Here is a 25881-nt window from a genome sequence, read left to right as displayed (position 1 = left end):
TAGAATTTAAAAACTTAAATCTAACTTAATTTTCCATTCTTCAGATTAGTTCTGTGAATTGCTCTGGTTAGGTTTTATTAAGTTCCTTTTTTTAAAAATGGAAGCCATGAATACCACAATTCCATGTTTCTCTGGGCAAATGAAGAAGTCTTACTGTTTTCTAGAATTTTATATACTCTTAGTCCTATAACTGTATTATTCAGCCTGGGGTACAGATTCCCTGGGTGTTTATAAAAATTTATTAGTAAGTGTGGATAAGTAGAAGATAAACAGCCTGTCCTTTCCGAAACCAAGTTTACTGGAATATTTTTTAATGGCAAATTCTTAGCTTAGTGCTCTGAGGAAGTTGGGCCACAAAGCTATATTGACTTAGAAGGGGAATCATGTTTTTGCCTATGAGCCACTCTGCTCCTAAACTGCCAAATGAAATCCTGGAGTAGAAATTCTTATTTGCAGTGAATGATTGGAAAACTTGAGATTTTGTGTAACTGGGGCTCCCGGGGTTCATGATAGTTTCATCAGAGTAAACAGGAAGAGCTACTGCTGTGAAAATAGAATACACTAGTGACACTGATTTCACTGCTACTTTGTGAAGGGGATAGATTAGAACATGTTTATCAGGGAGACTTGCCCAGCTAAATAATATTTTTTGAAAATACAGTATTGCCAGCTTATCAACCAGTATATGTGCGTGTGTGTCCATCTCTTATTGGACAAATTAGTTCTTCTTGTTGTAGTTGATATGACTAATATGTTTTGTTACTAATAATTCCTGATAATATTAAAACAGTGAAAACTGGTTTTTGTAATTTTTACTTCTTTAGTAAAATTTTAAAAATATAATCAATTTAAGATTTTATTTTAAATTAAGACTGTGGATTAGTGTGGTTCAAGCATCTGTTCAGTCAGCAAATATATGGGCTTTTTGATAACAAGTGAAAATGCCAAGACATTGAAAGACATATACAACATGAAATCAAGAATTATCATAAATGTTATTGTCCTTGGTACTCCCTAAAGTAAACTTGACAGTGAAGACAATAAAGAAGCATCCCAGCTACAGCCAATGAATCAGTTATAAGCAGCTACAGTTCATCTTAAAAGTACAGGATGTTCTTAGATACTTATTTAAATTAAGGGTTTTTTATCACTGCAAAGATAGAAATAGTCCTTATCCTTATGAGAGAAAATAGTGAGTAACAGCTACATGAAGCTATTATTTTTGCAGGAATGTTTAAAAACTGGTCATGTGAGTTTTGCAGTTGAATTTGCAATTTGGAATTGTTCCGTGTGATTGCAAAGAGCAGCCTTGGCAGATGAAAGTACATAAAAAGTGTGATCAACTGGACTAGCAAAAGCATTTGATGATTCCTTCATGGGCGCTTTCAGAATAACCTTGGAAGGTGAAGATCCAGAATAGGGGAAAAGTGGATGAAATCCTACATGAAAAACATAGCCAAATTATCAGCTTCTGGGTCCAGGAACAGTAGGAAATGATGCATTTTACTATGCTTAAAAGGCATACCTGAAGAACTATTGAGAGACTGAAGTTAGCCATTCCCCTTACAGTTAGTCTCTTATACAGCTTGGTTGTTTTGTCTTCATTCAGTGTATTTAAAATTATGATTTCTGTGAAGATATCACTTTAAGTGATAGTAGAATAATTTAAGAAGAAATTTAAAAATATGTGAGTTTTAGTGAGCATTAACATTTGGAATCATCTATGACAAAACTCCACAGTAGCCCATGGTGGCCTCTGCATCATCTACCAAGCACATGTCACCTCAAATTGTTTCTCAGTGTTCACTGAGGTGGTGAAAAAACAAGAGGGAGATTTAGCTCCAGAAAACCAATGGTTAGAATATGTATTTTTAGACAATTTAATAATAAAATAGTTCACTTTGAAAGCATGCTCTATTACACATATATGTTGGCTCAGATAGGGAAGATGTTAGTGTTTTAAAATTCAAGATTAAGTTATTTTTCTTTATAGAGAAAAAAGACATTGTGGTGAAAAATGAAAAGCAGGATTGTGAATTAATGTTTTCCTTACTGATAAAATAAACATGTAAAGCTGGCTTATTTAATTGCTTGTTTTTCCAAGACCAAAGTTGATTAGAGAACAAATCCAAGGCAGTTGAATATTTTTTCTTTTTCTTTTCTTTTTCTTCTTTTCATGGCATATGATGAGATCTAAGTGTTAAAAAATGAAGTTTGAGAATTGAATGAAGATATTTGATTGTAAGAAATTATATCTTTAGAGATTTAGTTCATTTAGCTCTAATTTTTTTTATGACAGTAGTAAAATAATGAGATCAGTAATTACTTTTCTTTGACAGTCACTCCTCAGTGACAGTAAAATGGAATAACCAGTGGATCAGAGATTCTTTCAGCTAAAAGACAAAGTATTTCAACTTCCTAGGAAGAGGAAACTTATAAAATTTCCCCCATTCGTAGGCAGAACGTTGCACCATATTGCCTCCTTTGGGCATCTCACTTCAGTGATTGTCCTTTTGGTTCCTAAATCATTTGTAAACACCAAACAAACAGGTACACACACATAGCCCCCACAGAAAGGACACCATAGTATATGTCTATACATTTAAGGCAGGATTCTTGAAATAGTGTGATACCAGAACAGACAGGATTCAAATGCTGAACCTGATAAACAGTCAAGTCAGCGGTTTTCTCTGAAAGGATATACTACTGGCAAAGGCATGCTCCTTAACAATAAGACAGCTAGGGCTGTTTCTCTTCTTCCTTCACAGTAATATTTTGACAACCACATTGTTCAGAAGAATGTAAAATTTACATGAATCTTAAGAAAACAGAAGACTTCAAATAAATTTCATTGGTCACTTCTGAGCATCTGCTCTCCCCTACAGGATCTTTGGTCTATTGTTTCATACCCTCAATACATTTCCTCCACAGATAAAGATTTTTTAGTAGATAATTTTTAGAAACACTGCCCCCTATATGAGAAATTTTTTCAAGTTCTCATTTAAATATATTTTATATTGACTGATCTTTTTTCTTTTGCAGTTTCTGTGGAATAGCTGCATTTTTTAAAAAGGTATTAACAAAGTAGTTACATGTAAGCATTTTGTTTTCTTTGCAGATGATCATTCTTTTTCTCTGAGTTGTCGATGTGGTGGAAAATACAGTGTTTCCAAGGATGAAGCAGAAGAAGTGACGCTGATTTCTTGTGATATGTGTTCACTAGTTATAGAACTCCTTCATTATCGCTGAGATTGTTCACTAAGTGGAATTCTTTAGTGTATTCAGACACATGGAGGAAAATCTACTCCACCTTTGTCCATTCAGGCAAATGTATAAAGCTGATTAAAAAAAAAAGGATTCTTTTTTGTCAGCTCTATTATTTGCAGAAAAAATATAACACTGTCGAAGTCCACCTAGATTAATAGAAAATTAATTTCATTATTCATATGTATTTACATTTTATATTTACAGATCGCTAAGAAAGGGGGCTTGAATTAAAAATTATATTTAGTGAATTCCCATCTGAGAAGTTTATTATTGGTGCATTTTCTCCTTGGTACAAAATATAAGAATTTTCCTTTCTTCATATAAGTGTGTCTCATCTTTTAATGGGTCACAGTATCATCATATTCCTTTATAGTTGCTAAGTTTTTGAAGTAACATATTTCTAGCTGCTAAAGTTATAGGCCTTTTGTACAACTATTTCAAATCTCAGGTCATTAGAATTAAGTTAGAATCTTCGTGAATAACATGTGAGCCTGGCTCTCCCATGATGAAGGCTGGATATGGATATTCATGAGTTATTTCAAAGTTAGTAAAGTGAACTGGCAACCGGAGAAAGAAGGAGAGCCTTGGAGTCAGAAAACCGTGGCCACTGCGTTGCTGGTATGGTGAAGTGGACTTTTTTAATGTGTTATTATTGATTATAGTAAAGCTTTTATTTTTCTATATATTTAATATTCTATGGACCGTATGAGTCAGAACTCATTTAAAAAATTTTAAGGAATCCTTTATGGGATCATTGAAACATTCTTCCTTAATTTCAAATGAGTAAGCCAAGCATGTGACTTAGCAGCTTTTCATTAGGTCAGACTCTTGGTTTATTGTTGGTGTGGACTTATAAGACTAGTTAGTACTCTGCCTTGTAAATGTAGCTAAAGTATGAGGCATATTCAAGAGGAGTAAATTACTTTCCTTATACCTGTACAACCAAAAATTTGAAAGTGAGGTTGTTCCAGGTTTTCCCTAAAAATATTTTCGTATCAGAATTTAGACGACTTATTTTGGATTACACTTTTATCCATATATTTTGAACAAATATAGCTTGCAAGAGTGGGTGTTGCTTATTCTTTACATTTAACAATTAAAAATAACTCAAACTGAATAGCAAATAGTTTATTAGTAAGTACATGGTTTCAGTGACAATAAATTCACTTTAGCAGAAGACAATAATCAAATCAAAAGAATAAATGCTTGCTAATCATCAGAGAATCTGTGGCCATTAGGGCTGTCACGTAGAAATCCAAAATCACTCAGAGGCCAAATCTGTAAAATCAAAATGTGACTGAAGACAATTAGTAAAGTGATATTATAGCATCATCACATTCCCTTCTTTTTCTCATTCATCCCTTTCTCTATGCCGTATAATTAAATGCTTTCTCCTTATTCAATCAAGAACAAATTTTCTACTTCAAAATAAGACTGTAGAAAGAAACCTGTATGTGTATGTATTTAACCTCTAAAGTTTGGAACATTCAAACATTAAACTAGAAAATAGTACGTGTGTAGTGTGTATATGTTTGTTTTTTCTTTCAGTATCGTCAGAGTTAACTGTAAACCTACGTACTTGAATATAACATCTGCTTAAGTGTAAAAAATCCTGTAAATTATCCAACAGCCCCAAATACTCATGTCTGTTTTTCTCCTGACTGCTTGTGGCAAAAAGGAAAAGCCAGTGAAAACAATAATCTTTACTATTACATTTACTACAACCATGATAAGTGCATTACTCACTATACTTAACTGGGCTATCCCTGCATTCCAGCTAGTTGCTAGATTGCTCTTCTGCAAATGCATATATATTAACATACGCCCTGGGTATGAATATGGTTGGAAAAGTTGTATGAGAGAAAAGTAAATTTTTGGAGAGTCAAATTAAAAGCTTCTTATGCTACAACTAATCTGAACTTTATTTTTCGAACAAAAATTATTCTCAATTACCTGTCATAATGGGGGAGTGGTAATGTTTATAGCTATGAAAGCCAACATGTTCATAAAGTGTAGTAGTCATTGCAACAGTTTTATATCCACTGACAGCCTAAAGATTTCAGTTCTTCTGAAAGGAACTTTTTTTTTTTGGTTTTGTTTTTTTTCCCAGCTCAGAGAAGAAAGCCTGCATTTTAAGCAGAAAACAGTAGTACCTTAAAGAAGATACGTCCTCTTATTAGTCCATATGGCACAGGTCCATAGTACCTGGAATCTGTAGAATTCTGTAGATTATCACCTTCTAACCACACATGACCTGTTGGCACCTAGAATTATAGAAGAAAGCAGCCCCTTTAAAAAAGAAAAACAAATCTGGGTACTATAAATAAAAAATCATGTCTTTTGGAGGTAGGGAGAAATGTCCTAAAGTTCTCTTTTACAAAATACATTCAAACCCTATAATTTGCATTTTTGCTGTTATTTCTTGCATAATGAAATAACTTTTACTAAATATTAATAAGTAGTATTAATATTTCAACTTTTAAAAAGACCTATCTTTTTTGCGATATGGTTCCCAAACATTAATTTGTTATGCAAACCCCAAACTGAGGTTATAAGAGATCAAAACAGTGTGACAGGGTCATTAATTTAATAGACTTCAAAAGAGGTCATTAGGATGCTGACTGAAAATGTGCCCTCCTGTCTCAATAACAGCATAAGCAGGGCAGCCACTCACTCAGCAACATCCTGGGGCCAATACCAAGGCCAGACCTATTAGAATGCTCATGATGAACTAAATGGTAATTGATTGTGACATCAATTACAAATAATCTCATCATTTTATTGGAGTGGGCTTGTCAGAATTCTAATTAAGATCCTTGTTCTGCCTTTGTACAGGCCATATCTTCAATGCATTATACTTCAATAATGACCATCAAGAACTAGAAGGACCTATTATAAAATCATCAGTTGTAAAATTAATGATGGTGACCTTCTACTAAATGAAAAGATCCCATCTTCTATATGTCTTGTTATTAACTGGGATATAACATAAATTTAAATTTTTACTCAGTGACAATCCTAAGTATATTTAGGACAGAACACATTACTTACAAAAATGCCCACTGTGATATGAGATATTTGCCCGTTAATGTCTCTTCAATATAAACTTTAAAAATTACTCTTCAGTAACAATCTTCAAAATTGCATTTTAAAGTTTCTTTTTTATAGGTTTTGTTACCCAAGAAAGTTGAATTATTGACCAGACCAAAATGATCTATGGAAAGGAATTAATTTTCACTATTCTTTTGACTGATTATTACTTGGGAACCTTATGTGAAGAAAAATATTCATATTAGGTTTAATAAGAAATGACCAGTTTTTTAAAATGTCACAAAATTTTTAAAAATGACTTTTAGAGCAGTTTTAGGTTCACAGCACAGCTGAGAGGAAGGTACAGAGATCTCCCATATACCTCCTGCCCCCACTCATGCACGGCCTCCCCATTACATCCCCACTAGAGTGGCATGTCTGGTACACTGACATCATCACCACCCGAAGTCCCATGGTTTACCTTAGGGTTCACTCTTGGTGTTGTACATTCTATGAATTTGGACAAATGTATGACATGTATCCACATCACAGTACCATACACAGTATTTTCACTGCCCCCCAAATCCTCTGTGATCTGCCTATTCATTCTCCCCCCCATCACCCCTGAATTACCTTTTGGAAAAATAAATTTATACAAGCATGTAAAATTTGAATTACAATCTAGAGATTATATAATTTTGAAATATATAATTTTGGAATGTCTTATATCATGTAGAAATATTAGCCAAAAATGAATCAAGTTACTTATTTTCATTTAGATACACTTAAATGTTAAATCTATTTGTAGAGTAAGGATAAAGTTTTTTGAAAGAATATCAGATATTGTAAGATCATTAACTTCTACTAGTGGAACTAGTTGTAGGTTCTAGGGCTAACAGCAAGGTTCATTCCTACCTATATAATAAGTAGATTTATATGTAGTGAAGCATAAGGCTGCTCAAATAGAAGAATGAGTACATCTCAGGTTACAGATGAAAAGAAGAACAAAATAGTGTATTTGGAAAAGGTAAAATAAGTCATTAAATATATTCTGAAGTACTGCCTTGGGAGAAACTACAATGTGAACATCTTGGGTGTCTAAATTTCCATAGTTTTTCCTTAATATGTGTTTGTTCCTGAGTTCTAAAAATAGGTAACATATACGAATACTTAAATACAATTATAAAGTTAGGGACACCAATAAAAGCAAAGGAGAACAAAAATCAGAAAACGAATAAAGATACTAACGATCCAGCAAGATCTTATTTTGCCTGTCCGATTGATCCAATATACATTTCCTTTCTCCATGAAGCTTTTCCCTATGTTGCCTGCACATACCAAATACTCTAGATTGTTTAAAACACTTAAAGTCTGCCCTACATGGGGCTCTGGAACATAACATCCTCTTACATGCTTGGCTTTTGTGTATGTCTACTATTTTATGACTGAAAAAGCCAACAGACAATAATCATGTCATGATCTTAAATCTTTACAACACCTAAACTGATGTTGGAACGCAAATATTTGTTGGTGATTAGTATTAGTTAAGTAGAAATTCTTGTAAAGCACAATCACTTTTGTGGCAGTTATGACCTAAGTTTCTTCCAAGTTTAGATAAACACAGTGATGAAGTATTATCTCTGGTATAGTAAAGTTAACAAGAACAGAAAGGAATCTGCTAAGAGAGACCCAGAACATACCACCAGAAACCTTCGGAGGAGTGTGACCCAGGCTGTTCACACCTAGTCCTTGACTACAAGGGGTGGAACAAAAGGGAGGAATAGTAACACAAACTAGTGTTTATACATACTTTTCTGGTCATTTTAAACACACACACACATTTGATCCTTAAAACAACCTGTGAAGTACAGTTACTGACATTTAACAGAAGTAGGTTCAAATATGGAACATGCTACCTCTTACTTACCTGAAGCCCATATATGCTAATACCCATGCATCCATTCATAGCAAAGGAATAACCTTTACATCTTAAGACTTCAATGTTTGATATAAAGTACAGACACAAGGAAACAACCTCATCACTGATGGTACCTTTAATAAGAGCTTCTCTATAAATGGGAAAACCTCTGAGTTTGAGTCTTAAAATCAAAGCAGTCACCTTTGCTGATCTACCCCTCTGTCACATATTTTCCCAGTAAAAAATTCATTATGTTTGCAGTTACTCCACTTTTGAAACACATACTTATTTTTGATATGGGGTAAGGGTGTACACTTTAAAATCAATTTTAGAGGTATACTTTACAGTAAAATGTGCTCATTTTGTTTCGACACTAGTTTTGAAAAATGTGCATTCCTGTGTAACCACCAACCACAATCAAGATGTAGAACATTACTACTATGCCCAAAAGTTCCCTCCTTTTCCAGTCCACCTCCCACCCCTACACCTCGTCCCAGGCAACTAGTGATGTTTCCTGTTTACTAGAGACTAGTTTTACTAAAGTTCATATAAGTGAGATTGCACACTACATAGTATTTTGTGTCAGGCTTTTCTTCAGCAGTTTTTAAACGATTAATACATGTTGTATGTATCAGTCATTCATTGCTTTTTACTGCTGAGTATATCCCATTGTAAATCACAATTTCTTTCCATGAACCTGTTGATGGATGTTTGTGTTGTCTGCAATTTTGGGCTGTTACAAATAAAGCACTATGAACGTTCATGTATAAGTCTGTTTCTTTTCAGTAAATATGTAGGGGTAGAATTTCTGGGTCATAAGTGTACGCTTAATCTTAAACTTTTCCAAAGTAATTATACCATTTTACACTCCCAACAGCAATGTATGAGTGTTTCTGTTGCTTCACAACCTTGGTATTTTCAATTAAAAATTTTTTTGCCATTCTAGTAGGCTATTGGTGTCACATTGTGGTTTTCCTTTGCATTTCTCTGATAAGTATTTTTTCTTGTACCTATTAGTGTATCTTTTGTGAAATGTCTATTTAAATATTTTGCCCATTTTTAAAATGGATTATTCTTATTCATTTTAAGAGCCCTTTATGTATCTTGAGTACAGGTCCTTTGACAGGTATTGCAAATACTTCTTCCCAGTCTGGGATCTTTTCTTTTGCAATTTTTAATCTGCTGTAAAGACGATATATTTTTAGGCTCTAGAAATTTCACTTGGTTCTTTTTTATATTTACCATTTCTCCCTCATTATGTTCATCCTCTAGATCCCTGAAAATATTTATAATTGGTGTTTTAGAGCACATGACTGTTAATTCCATTATGTCTCATTTCTGGATCTGTTTTTCTTCTAGTTGTGAGTTACATTTTCCTACTTCTTCACATATCTAATAATTTGTTATTGAGCTGAACATTCATTTGTTGAGTGGATTTTGTTCTCTTTTTAGAGAGCACTGAATGTTGAAGAGGTCTGTTTGGTTTTTGGAAGGTGGTTAAGTTAGCTGTGGAACAGCTTATTCCTGTCAAGCCTTGTTTTTAAGCGTTGGGTCTCTCTCACACTGTAAGGGCTAGTCTAGCTCACTCCTAAGGCATGATATTCCAGGGTCTCTATGGAATGCTCTAGATATTTAATGAGATCTGTCCACTGTGGTTGGTCAGAACTCAAATGACAGCCCTGTGTGAGCTCTGGGAATTGCTTGGCTGCTGCCAATAGCTGTTTGGTGCTCAGTCTCTAAATTTCACCATAAGCAGGCACAGTTTAGTGTTCAGCCCCAAAACCAAGACAATACTCTACATAGATTGCTGGAGATCATTCTGTAGCTCCTTTCTCCCTGGTGGTTTGATGCATAAATTCCAACCACTTAAACTTCCCTATACCCTAATCTCTGTCTCTTCAACTCAGCAAGACCACTGTCCTTTGTTTGAATTTTCCTCCTCGCACCTTCTGAAAACTGCTTTAAGGCAGAAGTTAGGGAAAGTATAAGGCTTGCCTTGTTTGTTTCCCTGCTCTCAGGAATCCGTCTTGTACTGCCTGCTGCGCATTGTCTGAAAACTGTTTTACATAGTTTGTCCAGTTTTCTAGTTCTTTATGGCAGGAGGGCAAGTTCAGCCGCAGTTACTCCATAATTGCCAGATGTTCAAAGTATCTAATATTTAAAGTCTTATTTTTTAGCATACCTCATAACAGTATGAAGAAAATCCTTTCGGTGAGAACTAAAGTTCTTGATGTAAGTAAAGTGTGTCTTTGGCATCTCTGCCTTGCATCCCCTTCAGTGGCATGCCCTGTGTGTCCTCATTTTACCCTTTCCCTATCAAAATCTCTAGAAAAGATTTGCCAAACTCAGCATGCAATTATGTATAAGCAGATAAGTTCAGTATGGTATTGCTTGTATCTCAAAATTGGCGACAGTATAAATATTCATCAGTAGGCAGATGTTAAACAGTTTATTTACAGAATAGTAGACAGCTAATAGACTGACATGAATACAGTCAGTGAAAAAAATAAGTTACAGGGCTTACTTAGGTATAATTACTTTTTTAAAAAAACCACAAAATTTTATGTATTTCAAAATTTACATTTTTGTGAACAGTATGTATTAAATAATTTTAAAATATATATATGCACATACACATACATGTGTGTCTTAATATGACTAGCCCTTTCAGTAATACTTGTACTTTTTAAAAATGGAACATTGTCCATCACAATGCAGGTTAGGAAGAGCTTTATTGAAGTAAAAAAAAATTTTTTTTTTTTGTCTGTGGTAATGTGGTAAGAGAGTGACCTAACTTCCAATCCGTATAGCAGGCTCTGCTTCTTTGTACAGTACAAGTAAATGACTGCAATTACAGCACTGTCACCAGACCTCGGGATAACTAAAATATTAGTCTAGCTAAGAACTCATTTATTTAAATAAATATAAAGTACAACACATTTTTGGTATGGGTCCAAACCTTAAAACCTGACCTTTCTGGTCAGGTGAGTGGAGTGGAGTAAAGCAAGGAACAAAACAAAAATTTCCTTTCTAACTCAAAACAGTTATTGTCTGTTGGATTAACCTACTGGTTATCACTAAATTCAAAATTCAAACCAGATAAAACAATTCTATAGCAATATTATAATAAAATAGATTAAAATATATTTTTAAAATGTATTTTTAAAAAGCTGTTATAACTTTCCAATTAAAGTAGAAAAGAACTCAAATAAACACTTAAAAAAATTATAATAAATGCTTTACAAATGCCCCAAAATGGAAGTCCTAATTCCATGTCTTTGTTCATTACTTCTCATAACCAAAACTTTTAAAAAGTTAATTACTTTTCATCTCTGTATTTTTGGAAATATGCCATGCCAACTTGAATGAATGTATGAGACTGAATAAGAATGTATGAATATATGTTTACAATGAATGCCACCTAGAAATGTTTACCTTTGCTCAAATCTGAATTTTCCCAGGGTCTCAGATATAACTAGCTTTAGGAATAACTTTTAAAGCAGTAAAAGAACCCTTAAATCATTCTTGGTTTTTCCTTTCTACGTCAGAGGTTTACTTCCTGAGCTATGATAAAACCTAATCTCAGGGCAGGACAAAAGAATCAAGCCTCTAGTTCTCAGCCATACTTGCTGAAGCCTAGTTAAGTGCCTCCTTTATAGTACAAGCAACAAACGTAATTGCCTCATGGCCTGCGGGTGTCCATTTAACAAAAGCAGCTTTTGGGAACCAACCCACAGGTGTTACCTTTCTTGATTCAAGTGAAATCTGATGAAAGAGTCCACAATAACACATTTACTAAACTAATCAAACTCACTTATTATTTGATTAAGCAAAGATTATCTAATTAAGAAAAAGTTCTGACTGAAGAGTAAGATATTTGTACGTTTGACCTTTCAAAAGTTTCAAAAAACAGAAAATCCTAATAACAGACGGATTTTTAACTATTTGTTTGCCAGATATTTTAAAATGTATAATCAGCAAAGGCAGGGTATGCACTGGCCCTATTATTGCTCATGCCTCCTTAATGGTTCTTCTAAAATGATTGAATGTAAAGGAAATAATAATTATTAAAGAAACAAACAAAAATCATAAAGGTAATCGGAGAGGGCAAAGTTTTTGGAATCCTTTTCTGACATGATTATTTTTTCCTTTTCCTGAAATATATAGGAAAAGGAGAGGCATACACACCTTAGGAAAGCAATCAGATAAAGACTTGGGCTTTTTTGTTTTGTTTTTTGTGGGTTGTTTTTTTTTTTTTTTTTGGCAAAAGCAAATGGAAGTGGTATATCAACAACACTGTAAAGTATTTCATTTTCCACATGTATTTTAAAGATTTTGTCTTGTGTCTCACAGAATGATGAATGTAAAATATAAAATGCATAATTTCCCTGCCCAGGAAAAAAGTCCATATGATGAATGTACATTCATGACATGTCATTTTAGTTTAACAATACCCAAATAATTGTTATTTATGTTACTATCTTTCAGGTAAGCAGAATCGAGTCAAATTAGTATACCACTATGTGGTTAATGCATATTCTGCTTAATCATGGCTTATATAACCAAAACATAGTCATGGTAAGATGCTATGCACACAAACTACTGGAGAGAATACTTGCAAAATGAGATCATTTATTAATTATATAGTCCTAAAAGAACTTCATAATGCCCAGTATTTGTATGACTCCTGCAATGGCAGTAAATAATTGTTGGAGTTTATCTTCCTATACACACCAACAAAACTATAGATAAAGATGTATATGTCAAAAAGTGAAGCATTAAATCCCGAGAGAAAATCATGTAGAAAGGTTTTTAAGAACACAAAGCTGAGAAAACATTATTAATCTTTAATTTTGTAAAATGGGGCTGTCTCAAGCGTCAGTTATGGGTAACTTTGAAAGCAAAACTCAAGCAACAGTCTCACTAATGCTCTATTTTTACTGACATTCTTCTTGCCAGAACTTTTTGCCTACATTTGTCTCCCTGAGTAGAATATCTGGAGTCATAAGGGAGGTGCTCCCAAAGGCTAGATGCATGACAAAGGGATTAACATTTATAAGGACCAGGCAAGGAACAGTTAACACACTTATTATTTCAGTAGATACTATCTCCATGCAGTCCTGCTTCTTTTTCTTCCCATTTAAATTCTGACTTATTACTAACCTATCCCACATCATTCCCGGGGACTGTTATTGACTTTCCCTACTTAAAAATGGTGCCACTTTAGGTTCATAGCCAATTATCATTAAAGAGGAATTTACACCAGAGTTCTAGTAAGCTACACCTACAGCGTTGTGGTGAGGGTGTGTGTGATGAGGGATGCTTTTAACTAAAGGTTCTCTTTTATTACTGAGCATCTCCCTGCTGCGTGGGTTTAGAACTTAGGCTAAGACTTGACTTGCTCATTCTCATAGCTATTGCAAGCAAGCTAAGCTCCTTCATCTTCTCCTTAAGTACTCAATACCTCCATCCAGCCTGAACAGGAATTTCTGATGGGTTGTTAGTATGGTGGTTAAAGTTACAGTCCACAGAGTCATAGTTCTGAGTTCAAATTGTAGCTCTGTCACTTACTAGTTAAACACCTTGGAGAGGTTATTTAAACCTCATCTAAAAAACTGGGACTAATGAATGCCTTACAGAAACATTCTGAAAACCAAATAACACATAAGGCTCCTGGCACCCAGTAAGCACTCACTATTGTTATTAACAGTTGCTCCAGCTGCTGGATGAATGATGCCTGCCGGGCTTTCTTTGTTCCTGGTTTCTTATGCAGTCTATCCAGTTCTCTGCAAAGTGAACTGTGCTTTGCAATTTCACTTCAGTTATGTTTTTGGTCTTTTTCTTTTACATTGTATTCAATTATATAGTTCTGGTACTAGCCAAGACTTTGAATTAAATCCAGTATAATTAAAAATGTACATTAATTGTGAATAGATGCCATATTAATTATGCCAAGTGATTTAATGAAATTCAGTTTTTAAGACCAAATCATCCAAATGTAGCAAAGACTAACATTTTTATTCTTTTAACAGGCATCTTTTTCAAGCAATGTTTATTAAATATCAAATGCCTAAGCACTTCCTTATGGAGCATTTACTTCTTCAGGACCGTCTACCAACTTGTCAGAAGGCAGAGGAAGGGGAAAAAGTGTTGGGATTGAAGCTAGTAAATAGGCCTTTCCATCCCAGCGATCTAATACTAACATCTCAATCCTACAGATTTTTTTTTCCTAGGACAATGGATTATTTGGTCTCTGACTTCTTTTTTGTTCTATTTGTAACAAGGTTACCTGCTTTTTTTGGATTAGTATTTAAGAGCAGTTCCTTATATTCTCATTTCAAGACTGTCTGTACTCTCATTTTAATATAGCCTGATGTACACTCTGGTTCTCATATTCCAAAAGATGAGCCTAACTTAATGAAACACAGGTATCTGAAAGAGTAGTAGAAAATGGCGGTAAATATGTAAATAATGAGTTTTCTCATGTTCTCAGAAAAAGTCTAAAATAGTAAATCAGATGCCTACTATACAGAATATGTGCTAATAGGTTTCCACCAAATTTTTGATTCCTGAGACTTCAAATAATTCTTCCCAGTCAAAACTCATCCCTATTTGGATTTATTCCTATAGATGAATCTCTGTAGCGCTTTTCAGTTTCTTATGGACCAGTGCATAACTGCATCTTATAGAGATTGGCTAAACAACGGATTTATACCTGAAATGGTACTAGAAATAAAAGATCAGTAGTAGAGCAAGAGTCCATACTCCAAAAAATGAAGGATTAAAATAAAATATGTGGATCTTTTTGTACCTGATATTACTAGTATCTTAAAAAAAAAAAAGCATTGTATTGCATGATTTTCTTTGATAGACACTTCTACTTGCATTTTATTTATCAAAACCAGAACTCTAATGTCCCATACCCTGGAAATTATTTAGAATGATGTCTAGCTTTCTGAATACAAAGTTGCAGATTAGGCAGGTAGATGACAGACGACATTTTTTGTGATGATGTAAGATACGAAGAGAATAGCTGAAGACCTTTAAAAAGTGAGGTTGATCTCAGGGGGCTGAGAGCATCAAAACACTGTTTTGACTAAGAGATCATGAAAATATACTGTGGACATCAAGGAGGGAATAGTATAGCACCCAAACGTCATTCTGGGAAAGAATGTGTTTTCTTTCCACTTCCTATAATTTCACTGCCATTGTATTCATTTAAAGCACAATCTATCATAGACTTATACAGGCTTCTAGACTACTCCAAAACTGAGTATATCTTCTCTCCATTTCCCAAATTAACATCTCCCTCAGAACCCTTTATATATATTTTTTAAATTTTATTTATTTTTGGGTGCGTTGGGTCTTCGTTGCTGTGCGTGGGCTTTCTCTAGTTGTGGCGAGTGGGGGCTACTCTTTGTTGCGGTGCGCAGGCTTCTCTCATTGTGGTGACTTCTCTTGTTGCAGAGCATGGGCTCTAAGCATGCGGGCTTCAGCAGTTGCAGCACACAGGCTCAGTAGTTGTGGCACACGGGCCCTAGAGCACGTGGGCTTCAGTAGTTGTGGCACGTGGGCTCAGTAGTTGTGGCTCACAGGCTCTAGAGCTCAGGCTCAGTAGTTGTGGCACACGGGCTCAGTTGTTCTGCAGCACGTGGGATCTTCCCGGACCAGGGGTCGAACCTGTGTCCCCTGCACTAGCAGGTGGGCTCTTAACCACTGCTCCATCAGGGAAGTCCAGACCCCTTATTTTAATGCACCACCTACCCCTATTGCTAGAGCCAGAAACTTGGGTCAGTTTTAAGCCTTTCAATTCCATTTCTTCCAACATCCAATCCTGTCTAGATATCCCCTTAATCTTTCTGCAAACTTTGTACTGCTTTCCATTCTTCATGTTATTATCTCAATTATGTCTTACAGCCTATTTATTAACTGGTCTCCCTGCCTCTGGCCTCTCCTACTCCAACCATCCTCTACTATTCTATACTAAATATCAGGGTGATCTTTTAAAAGCTAAGTATGATAATCTTACTCCCAGGAATTCCCTGGGGGTCCAGTGGTTAGGACTCCACATTTCCACTGCAGGGGGCACAACGCGTGATGTGGACGGACACACACACACACACACACACATACACACACACACACACACACACACAGTTACTCCCCTGCTTGAGACTTACAAGGAACTGAGCCCTAATCACCTTTTCATTTTTATCTCTGTTCACTACCCACCCCTCCCCACTATATGTCCCAGACATAGGAACTTACTTTTGGCAGCTACCCAAAGCACAGTGCTGCACCCTCACTTTTAGATCTTCTGCATATGCTGCATTGGCTAGCTCCCACTTAGCCTTGAGAACTTCAACTCAGGTTTTACCTCCCCATTCTGTAGTAATCCTATTCACCCCAGTCTAGATAAGTATCCTCTATTACAGCATTTTGTAATTCCTTGTCCAGTCCCCCAACTGTACTACAAACTCCTGAAGCTGTACTGTCCAACATGGTCGCCACTAGTAACATATATGACTATTCAATCTTACAAATTATATAAAACTAAAAATTCAGTTCCTCAGACACACTAGCCACGCTTCCTGTGCTCAACAGCCACATGAACCTAGTGGCTACCATACTGGACAGGGCAGATATAGACTATTCCATTTTTGCAGAAAGTTCTATTGGACAGCCTGCAGGCAGGGACTTGATCTACTTTAACATGGTGGTGGCCCTCAGGTAAGTATTCAGTAATATCTGGAATTAATGGGATTAATGAATGCATGAATAAATAATAGGAAAGTTGTGAAGTTATTGTCTGGCAAATTTGCCCACCCTATAACCTCCTGAAGGCTTTTTAAGTTTTCTCTCCCTCCCCCCAAGTCCAGCGGTTTCCACTGTTCCCTGGACACAGTCTCATTCAGGAAGATGCCTGATGCTGGGATTGGTTTGGGGTTAGGTGCATTTGCAGTTACGGTCAGAAGTGCATATCATTCTATGTCCCCAGACCTACTCTGACTTTCTTTACATAGGGAAGTCAGGTCAAATTTCAAGTCTCTTCAGATGACAGGAGGTTTTTCTAATCCTTCCTGATTTAGAGATTCATACACACAATGTACAGGGAGTAGATCAGAATCTTAAGTTGCATCTTAGAATTTTAAATTACTCACCCTATAGTTTTAGGTGCTTTATCTCCCTTCCCTGTTGGCTCTGTATGTCTGTGTAGTAGACAGGCAAGCACTAGCTATGCCAAACTAAACGATTCCTAAATTTTCTTAAAATAGTTATGAAAATTCCAACCCAGGAGGAAGCACTCTCGCATATCTAGGTTAGCAGTATAATGGCTTGTAATGTCAATATTTTTCGGCTATTTTACTATCTTCAACTGTTTTATAATATGCATACTTGCTTTTAAATCTGTAATTTCTCTTTTCCTTTCTTATTTAAGGTAGAAAATAGTTTACTAGAATGAGAATGCTTTTATAGACTAAGATTAAGTGGGTCACAGAAATCTGTAGAATTTTGATTGCCCAAAGTGGTAATAGAAGAACTTCATTTAGTTGCTTATTTCAGAAGACATTTGAACATATTCCACTTAGTCCAGCAGACCACTGTATCAGGTTAGGAAGCCACAGGACACTTGGAACACATTCTCTTTACAACCGACCACCAGAGTGGGAGTCTGCCTCAGATGCTTACACTGAACAGCAGCATTACAATTTCAGTCTTAGTAATTTTTCCCAATTACTTTTTTTATAAATCTATTTATTTATGTTGGCTGCGTTGCGTATTTGTTGCTGCGTGCGGGCTTTCTCTAGTTGCAGCGAGCAGGGTCTACTCTTCATTGTGGCTTCTCTTGTTGTGGAGCATGGGCTCTAGGTGCGCGGGCTTCAATAGTTGTGGCATGTGGGCTCAGTAGCTGTGGCTCGCGGGCTCTAGAACACAGGCTCAGTAGTTGTGGCGCACAGGCTTAGTTGCTCCACAGCATGTGGGATCTTCCCAGACCAGGCCTCGAACCCACGTCCCCTGCACTGGCAGGCGGATTCTTAACTACTGCACCACCTACTTTTAAGCAACCTGAAAGTATAGAGGTCTCATATAACTTGCAGATAAAACTATACGTAATATGGCATTTTACTGAATTGCATAAATGCCTCCCCAGAATCCCACCCATGGCACTGACTTTCCAACTTTGAGTGGTTAAAATATTTTCAGGTGAGCAAAACATGTTAGTTTCAGGAAGAGTTACTACCCTTTCAGTAGAAATGTTGATTTCATAAATACATATACATACTCAAACATATATTAAGATAAAATACATTTCTACAAAATAATATTTTATAAACTACATATTTTTGTTAAACTAAGACCAAATTATTCTGAAAATGTTCAGGGAACACATCAGAAAATGCTTAAGTAGTGGGAGCCTCAAAGATGATTCTTTAGTGTTAACATCAGAAGAAAAACAGCTCAGAATTGTAAACACTAAGTCAAATTTATCTTCAGAATTGTTAGCTATAGGATGAAAAAGTCACGTCATCTCCGCAGTCAACTTCACTTTAGCAAAAGAGTAAACATATTTCCTGTGCATGAGCTGCAATCAAGGCATTAGCAGTGTGCCGTGACTGATCACCCTGGGAGCCGTTGCTGAGAAATGGATGTGAAGCACAGGTTTTTATCACTATAGTCTGCAAAAAGCAAGTCCCTTGTTTAGATATCCTAGTTGTAATAAGTGACATTATTAGGTAGTTCTTCTATTTAAATGACATAAGGATTTAGTGTATCAGCAGCTTATAATAAACAAACCCTTTCAATCTGATGATTCCTTTCCCTACAGAGAAGTACTTTTTCTGTTTATAATACAAGTGGTAATAGAAGACCATATGGTTGTGACTTTTAGCTAAAGTAAATGACATTTAAACAAACAGAAAAACAGCATTAGGATATTCAAGGATTTGAACTATAACGTAAATACACAGTACACGTTGGGGGCTATCAGTGTTTATAAAGTGACCATTTTCTAATGTTTCTCAATTAGTGAGATTGTTTTTCAGTTGGCCAATCAGTTTTGTTTAAATATTTTTCAATACACAGTAAAACAGATTTATTACTAGCATATTATCCCATTTCCAAGTTCTCCTTTTAAGAACACTATACCACCAGAGCATCCTGAGAACATTTAATCAGTTCTTTCTGAAATGTGAAAATGTCTCTATTTCTTACATTTCTGCCAATAACAATAATGATGTTGTTATTAACATACTCTACAATTCAAAAAGAAAAATGTAAGAAATACTACATTTCTTATACACCTACCATCACTCTACTGTGGTAACAGACTAGCATTTGATGAACATTTCACCTTTTGTGTATGATTCTGGAATCTGTGGTATCAAGAACCGAAAAGCTTTATATAACTGGATATTTTGATAGGTCAAATATAAAAGCAAAAACATAATTTTTCTAATAAGCACAGATACATTTCCTTTAACAATAGCAAAAGATGCTACGCTTTAACTACAGGAAAATACTGAAATCTCCATAATATTTCTGTTAACATGCTCATCTTCAACAAGGTGGCTGCTATGGCTGAGAAACTAAAATTCAATAAACAGAGTTTTAATTATTTGAAAGATTTAGAAAAAAAGATCCTTCGTTTTATAATAACCACTGGAAAGCAGAAGTTTACACTTAAAGGAACAGTTTACCAGCTTCAGATAACAACTTATCCATCCTTAATCTGCCAACCAATAAAAGAAACAAAAGAACAAAATACCTGTAGAGTTGTTACATATGTCCAAAGGCACATCATTTCTACTGAAATGTAGAAAACTCTCATTACCACACAAACTAATTAGTAGGTACTGCATGTTGCAAGGGCGACTTAGCCTTCATAGTAACAAAACCACCACACCATTTCTAGGGAACCAAATCTTCCCTCAAAATGAGAACAAGGTAAGTCCAGGGTACCTCAATTCCACCAGTCCTTCAGAAGATTTAGATGAGACCAAGTTCAGAGTACTCCAAACTAATTATTCAAAGCCAGGTAAATGTTTAATCTGCTTTAATAAAAGGGCTGAAAACTATCATTCAGTCCAAATAGAAGTCACTTGGGGAAAGAAACGTTTAATCAGCACAATGCTATGCTGGTACAAAGTAACAGGGGCATTCCAATATTTTCTATAACATTTACCTGCAGTTATGGAAAATGGTCAAGTAGCCCTACCATGGAAGAAAGATCTTTCAAGTCTTCTATGAAGACTAGAATAAACACAGATTGGCCAGTTCAGCATTAGCATACAGTGTGGTGAGCTACAGGAACATCTATATTACTGAAAAATAGAACATCATGCACTTTACTCCAGAGCGAGTTTGCAGTAGAAACTAGAAGAAACTGAGTAGAATAGAAACTAAAATAAAACACTGTCAGACTCTAGTCATATATCCATTTGTCCACCCTTTAAGTATTTTTAAAGTATCTACTAGATGCCAAATAAAAGTTTAGGTGTTGAGGAATCAGCAGAGATCAAAACAAATCTCTGCCATTAAGAACCTTACATTGTAGAGCAAGGGTCAGCAAACTTTTTCTGTAAAAGGCCAGATAGTAAATAGCTAAGCTTTGCAGACCATAGAGTCTCTGTTACAATGACTCAACTCTGCTGTTTTACTGAAAGCAGTCACAGACAATATGTAAATAAATGAGTGTGGCCATGTTCCAATGAAACTTTAATTACAAGAACAGGCAGCAGGAAGAGTGTAGGGTCTAGTAGGCCATCAAAAGGACCATGGCTTTAATTATGAGATGGGAGGCCACTGAGCTCTTTGGGTAGAAGAGTAACATTATTTTTATGAAAAAGCATCATTATTAAAAAGGTTCATTTCAGTTACTGTGTGAAGAGTAGTCAGTAGAGGGGTAAGGAGGCAAGAAGATGGGAAAGGTATAAGCTCAGAGAGAAGTTCAGAAGTTACTGCAAGAAAACAAGAGTGAGATGAATTTGACTTGCACCAGGATGGTAGCAGTGATGGGGGCAAGATGTCGTCTAATTCTGATTATATTTACAAGATACAATCTTGTAAACATGATTTGCTAGTGGATTGGATGGGAGGGTGAAAGAGGAAGAGAGGCAAGGATGACTCCAAGGTTTATGACCTGAGTGAGCAGAAGAATGGAGGCACCTTTACCATGATTGGGAAATACATGTGGGACAAGCCAGTTTTGGAAGGAAAATCAGTTTAGTTTTGGACATATTAAGTTCAAGGTGAACATTATATACTAAGGTGGAGATATTAAACAGACTATCAGATATATGATTCTGGAGTTCAGGAAAGAAGCTGTGGTTGATATAAATTTAGGTCTTGAGTTAGATAGTATTTAAAACCATGAGACAGGAAGAGGTCACCTTAAGTGCACGTATATAAACAAAAGAAGTTTAAAATACAAACCCTGAGTTACTCCAATATTTGGAGGAACCAACAAAGGACACTCAGAAGAAGCAGAAAGAGAGGAAGAAAACCTAAAGAGAGTGGTATCCCCAAAACTAAGTGAAACCAGGCTTTAAGAACAACTACTTCAAATACTAAGAATAGGTCAAGTAAAACGAGGACCGAAAGCTGACCACTGGATCGACAACAGAGAAGTCATCAGTGACTCTTAACAAGAACCTTTTCAATAAAGTGCTGGGGACCAAAGTCTAAGTGGAATGAGTTCAAAAGAGAATATAAAGTTCAGAGTCGAGTCAGTAAGTATGCACGACTCTTTCCTATAGGAGGATGTGGTGCCAAAGGAGTTTGTTTGTTTAGATGGGAGATTTTATAGCATGTTTGTTTGCTGATAGGAACTTACTGTATTCCAAAATGACTAACTATATACCACAGTTACATTATGGATTAAAATCACAGCCCTGAACTATCACACAATGTTATCCTGAGAAAGATTATAAAGTGTTATAGTTTCTTGATTAGCTTTATAAGAAAATTTTACTGTATTTCCTGAGTCCTGGCCCTATATTCCCTAGGGGAATGGAGACTACGTTAAATCGCCTGCTGTGCAGATCAACAGGAGAATGCCTATTCATTTAATGTACTTCCTACCTGCTAAATGCTTCTTCCAACTAAATTATTTTTGGCAAATTAGTGGCTTCTAGCAGCAAACTGAGGAATTCCTATAGTATAGAAAGGCAAGTTATTCAAGATGTTTGAGCTGAGTACAATTTGTTTCTTTTGAGAGTCACAAATTAAGCTCATTTCCTAGTAGCCAATGCTCAGCCCATAACCCAAGAGAAAAAATTACTGGCCTCAATACCATGAAAATAAGCAAAACCCACTGCAATAGGACCTTGATAGGGACTGCTTCGTTTCCAAATGCTTAATGCAAAAAATAAATCACCTTTCGTAAGTGCTGCTTGCCACATGAACTTTTAGAACTCTGGAATGAATAAAATGGTTTCACATCACTTAACCAATGATCTGTTTATATTCTTGTTTGCCAACTTACAAACAATGCTATTTCTTTCATATGCTAAACTCTATGTTCTAGGTTCCAAATGACAATTTTGGTGTTTTGCTTTCTGAAGCACCTACTTAGGAGAATAAATGTTTTTTGCCTGAAATTCAAAACACGTTTAATATATATCATCCTTATTATGCATCTCAATCAAGATCTGAATAGTAATGTCTTCATAACCTATAAACAACAATGATTTTTCTGAAAGGATGCACAGATAAGGGGAAGAAACCCCTTTCATAGCATGCAGCACCAGTGTGCTTCTGAGATAGCTGGAAAAGGGAACACTCTGGAGGGGCAGAATGCAAACAGTTTGGATATCTCTTCAGTGCTCCAAACTTGGATGAATTTTTGTTATAAGTCACCTTGATTAATGGAACACATTTGCTAAAGTGGTTCTGTAATAGCTACACAATTCTTATGGCTTAAAAAACGCAGCCTAGTAAAACTGGTGGAGCCAGGAAGCCTTCAAAAATCACTGGCTTGTCTTTCAGAACTAATACTGGCCCTGATTAGAAACAGTTGCCTTTCTTTTTAAAAATAATAAAGACAAATACATTTTAAGGGAAATACAATTTATGAGATGGGAGTAGAAATAATAATAGTAAGTAGAGGATATTTTGGGATGAAAAGTAGTGGCATGGTAAAGAATATAGATTCTGGACAGAGCCAGGCTACCTGTGTTTGAATTCCAACTGTTTCTCTTACTGTTTGAAATTGGACAATTTATTTAACCTTCCTGTTGTTCAGCTTTCCCATCTGTCAAATGCTACTACCACCTTCACTGGGTTACTGTTTTGATGATTAAATAAATTAACCCTTGGAAAGAGTTTCAACAGTGTCAGGTACAGAGTAAGTACACAGTTAAGTGCTGGCCAATATTATTACAATTGTTTGTACACTTATAAACATGCAAACCAAAGTGAATGGAATACACCTGGAACAAAATGGCAGTGTCCCCTAATTTATCCTCTCAACAAACATAAAAATTCGATGAATGTCTTCTTTAAATAGAATATTCAAAAAATGTACGTCTTATAGTCCTCTGGTTATTTTCTCTGATTACTTAGCAGAGATTTTATCTAAATCTTTTCATCCTAATATTCCTCCTCTAATAATTTTAAAAGAAAACAACAGCAGTGTACACACTGTACACAGATAGTAGATGCTATCATTTATATATTTTGTTATTCTTTCTGTTGATAAAACTATTTCTGGTCTGAAGTATATGCTTGTTGCTAAAGCAACTTAGAAGTGACTAGAATGCCTCAAGAAATGAAAATAGTCATGTGAAGGTGAAACCATTACGTAAATAAGTGACATTTTTGAAAAATAAAAGGATAAGTATCCATGATGAAGGCCACAGAAAAATAGGTTACCTGATACCACATTCTCAACTTTAACATTATCACCATCAGCTACGGATTCCTAGGATGTTTAGCACTGTAGTAATAAACATCAAAAGTGTAATAAACATTTGCACAGCTGAACCATAGTCTATTAAGAACGGTAAATAAATAACAGATTATTTAATAGTCTACTGATCAAACTTATAGGGCAATCAGAGGCTATTGTAGGTCAAAATAAATTTACAACAATGAAGACCATTTAACTCTTAATTATATGTTTACACTGGGGATGAAGATAAAGTTACTTAACAGATGTAACAGCTCTATTAATAATCTGACAGTGACACAGAAAATTTAAACAAAAATAGAAAATTAAATTATAATTAAAGTGAGAAGAGTATATGCTGAGTAAACAGAAGGTTGCCCTCCCCTGCCACAAGCTGTCTCAGCAGCCATGTGACTGGTGAAAGGGGCTCACACGTTACATTTGCTCTTCACTCTTCCGTTCTACTGCTCTTACTCTTCTTCCTAACTGAGTTGGCAAGTTGACTACACCAAAATATCTATCCTAAACATTTAAATAGGATTTTAAAAAACTAAACTACAAGACTGTGTTTGGTTTTACCAGATTTTCCACTAACAAGTCAGTGGAGAAACCATCTAAGCCAGAATTCCAGACTACATTTACTTGTCATGTCTCCTTTGTCTCCTCCAGTCTATGACAATTCCTGACTTTCCTTTTTTTAAAGACCTTGACATTTTTGAAGAGTATTGGTCAATTATGTGACAGAATGACCCTCAGTTAGGGTTTGTCTGATGTTTTCTCATGAGGCTATACCTTCTTTTAACAAGAGTACCACAAAGGTGATGTGCCCTTCTCAGTCCTTGAATTCAGGGGTCACATTATGTTGACGTCTTGTTACAGGTAAAGTTAACCTTGATCACTCAGTTAAGGTGGTGTTTGCCAGGTTTCTCCTCTACGAAGCTACTGTTTTTCCCTTTGTAAAAATTTCTTGGGAAAGATACTTTTTTTTTTTCCCCCGTACGCGGGCCTCTCACTGTTGTGGCCTCTCCCGTTGCGGAGCACAGGCCCAGCCGCTCCGTGGCATGTGGGATCTTCCCGGACCAGGGCACGAACCCGTGTCCCCTGCATCAGCAGGCGGACTCCCAACCACTGCGCCACCAGGGAAGCCCGGGAAAGATACTTTGAGACTATGCAAATACACTATTTTTCCTCAAACGTCTGCCCATTATTTTGACATTCATTGGTGAATCTTGCCTGCAACAACTAATACTGAGATGTTTATACAGGGTCTTAAAAGAAAATAAAAGAATTTTAAATTTTAAAAGAAATTACAGAAAAGAAATTAAATTTTAAAAGAAAATAAAAGAAATAAAATATAAATATTTTATAAATATAAAAAGAAATAAAATATATAAACTATAATGGCCATGTTGTTCTTGATACAAACATACTTAAATTCTAATGAATGCATTATTCTAACATATTCAAAATATGAATAAAAGTTATAATCATTTGTCAGTGTGTTCAGTTAATGTTAATCAACTATGATACCAATCAATAACATAATTGAAATGTTACTTACATAACTATGGCTTTTAAAGAAAACTGATGGACTATTGCTGAGAATTTTGTCTCCTTCCAAACCAATTACTCTTTTACAAATATTTGATTTTGGATCACTTGGGCTTTTTGCAATCACAATGTCACCTCTGAGGGGAAAAAGTCAAAGAAATGTCAGTGTTATTATTAGCATAAACACATGCATGGCACTGCTACAATACTTTTATAAAGCAACTTA

The 25881-nt window shown here is 35.5% G+C and overlaps 2 protein-coding genes across 7 annotated transcripts in view; one reads left to right on the top strand and one right to left on the bottom strand.

The window, feature by feature from the left end:
• The window catches only part of DNAJC24 (DnaJ heat shock protein family (Hsp40) member C24), a 62989-nt gene extending 57813 nt beyond the window's left edge, over positions 1-5176 (top strand). For 3 of the 4 annotated variants that reach the window (XM_027115121.1, XM_027115119.1, XM_027115120.1), the window contains one exon: positions 3119-5176. In XM_027115121.1, coding sequence (XP_026970922.1) covers positions 3119-3249 — 131 coding nt within the window. In that variant the 3' untranslated portion in view covers positions 3250-5176. The remainder of the gene's footprint in view (positions 1-3118) is intronic. The other variant, XR_003434502.1, reaches the window with a different exon arrangement.
• IMMP1L (inner mitochondrial membrane peptidase subunit 1) overlaps positions 4381-25881 on the bottom strand; it is a 74407-nt gene continuing 52906 nt past the window's right edge. For all 3 annotated transcript variants that reach the window (XM_027115116.1, XM_027115117.1, XM_027115118.1), the window contains exons 5-7: positions 25666-25792; positions 5421-5531; positions 4381-4545 (exon numbers count right to left, since the gene is read on the bottom strand). In XM_027115116.1, the coding sequence (XP_026970917.1) occupies positions 4477-4545; positions 5421-5531; positions 25666-25792 (307 nt within the window). In that variant the 3' untranslated portion in view covers positions 4381-4476. The remainder of the gene's footprint in view (positions 4546-5420; positions 5532-25665; positions 25793-25881) is intronic.

The sequence above is a fragment of the Aethalodelphis obliquidens genome, unplaced genomic scaffold (assembly GCF_003676395.1).
Source record: "Aethalodelphis obliquidens isolate GAN/ISIS:26980383/991018 unplaced genomic scaffold, ASM367639v1 scaffold14, whole genome shotgun sequence".
In the NCBI taxonomy this organism is placed as follows: domain Eukaryota; kingdom Metazoa; phylum Chordata; class Mammalia; order Artiodactyla; family Delphinidae; genus Aethalodelphis; species Aethalodelphis obliquidens.
Note: the sequence above shows the minus strand (reverse complement) of the source record. Positions and strands in the feature narration are given on the sequence as shown.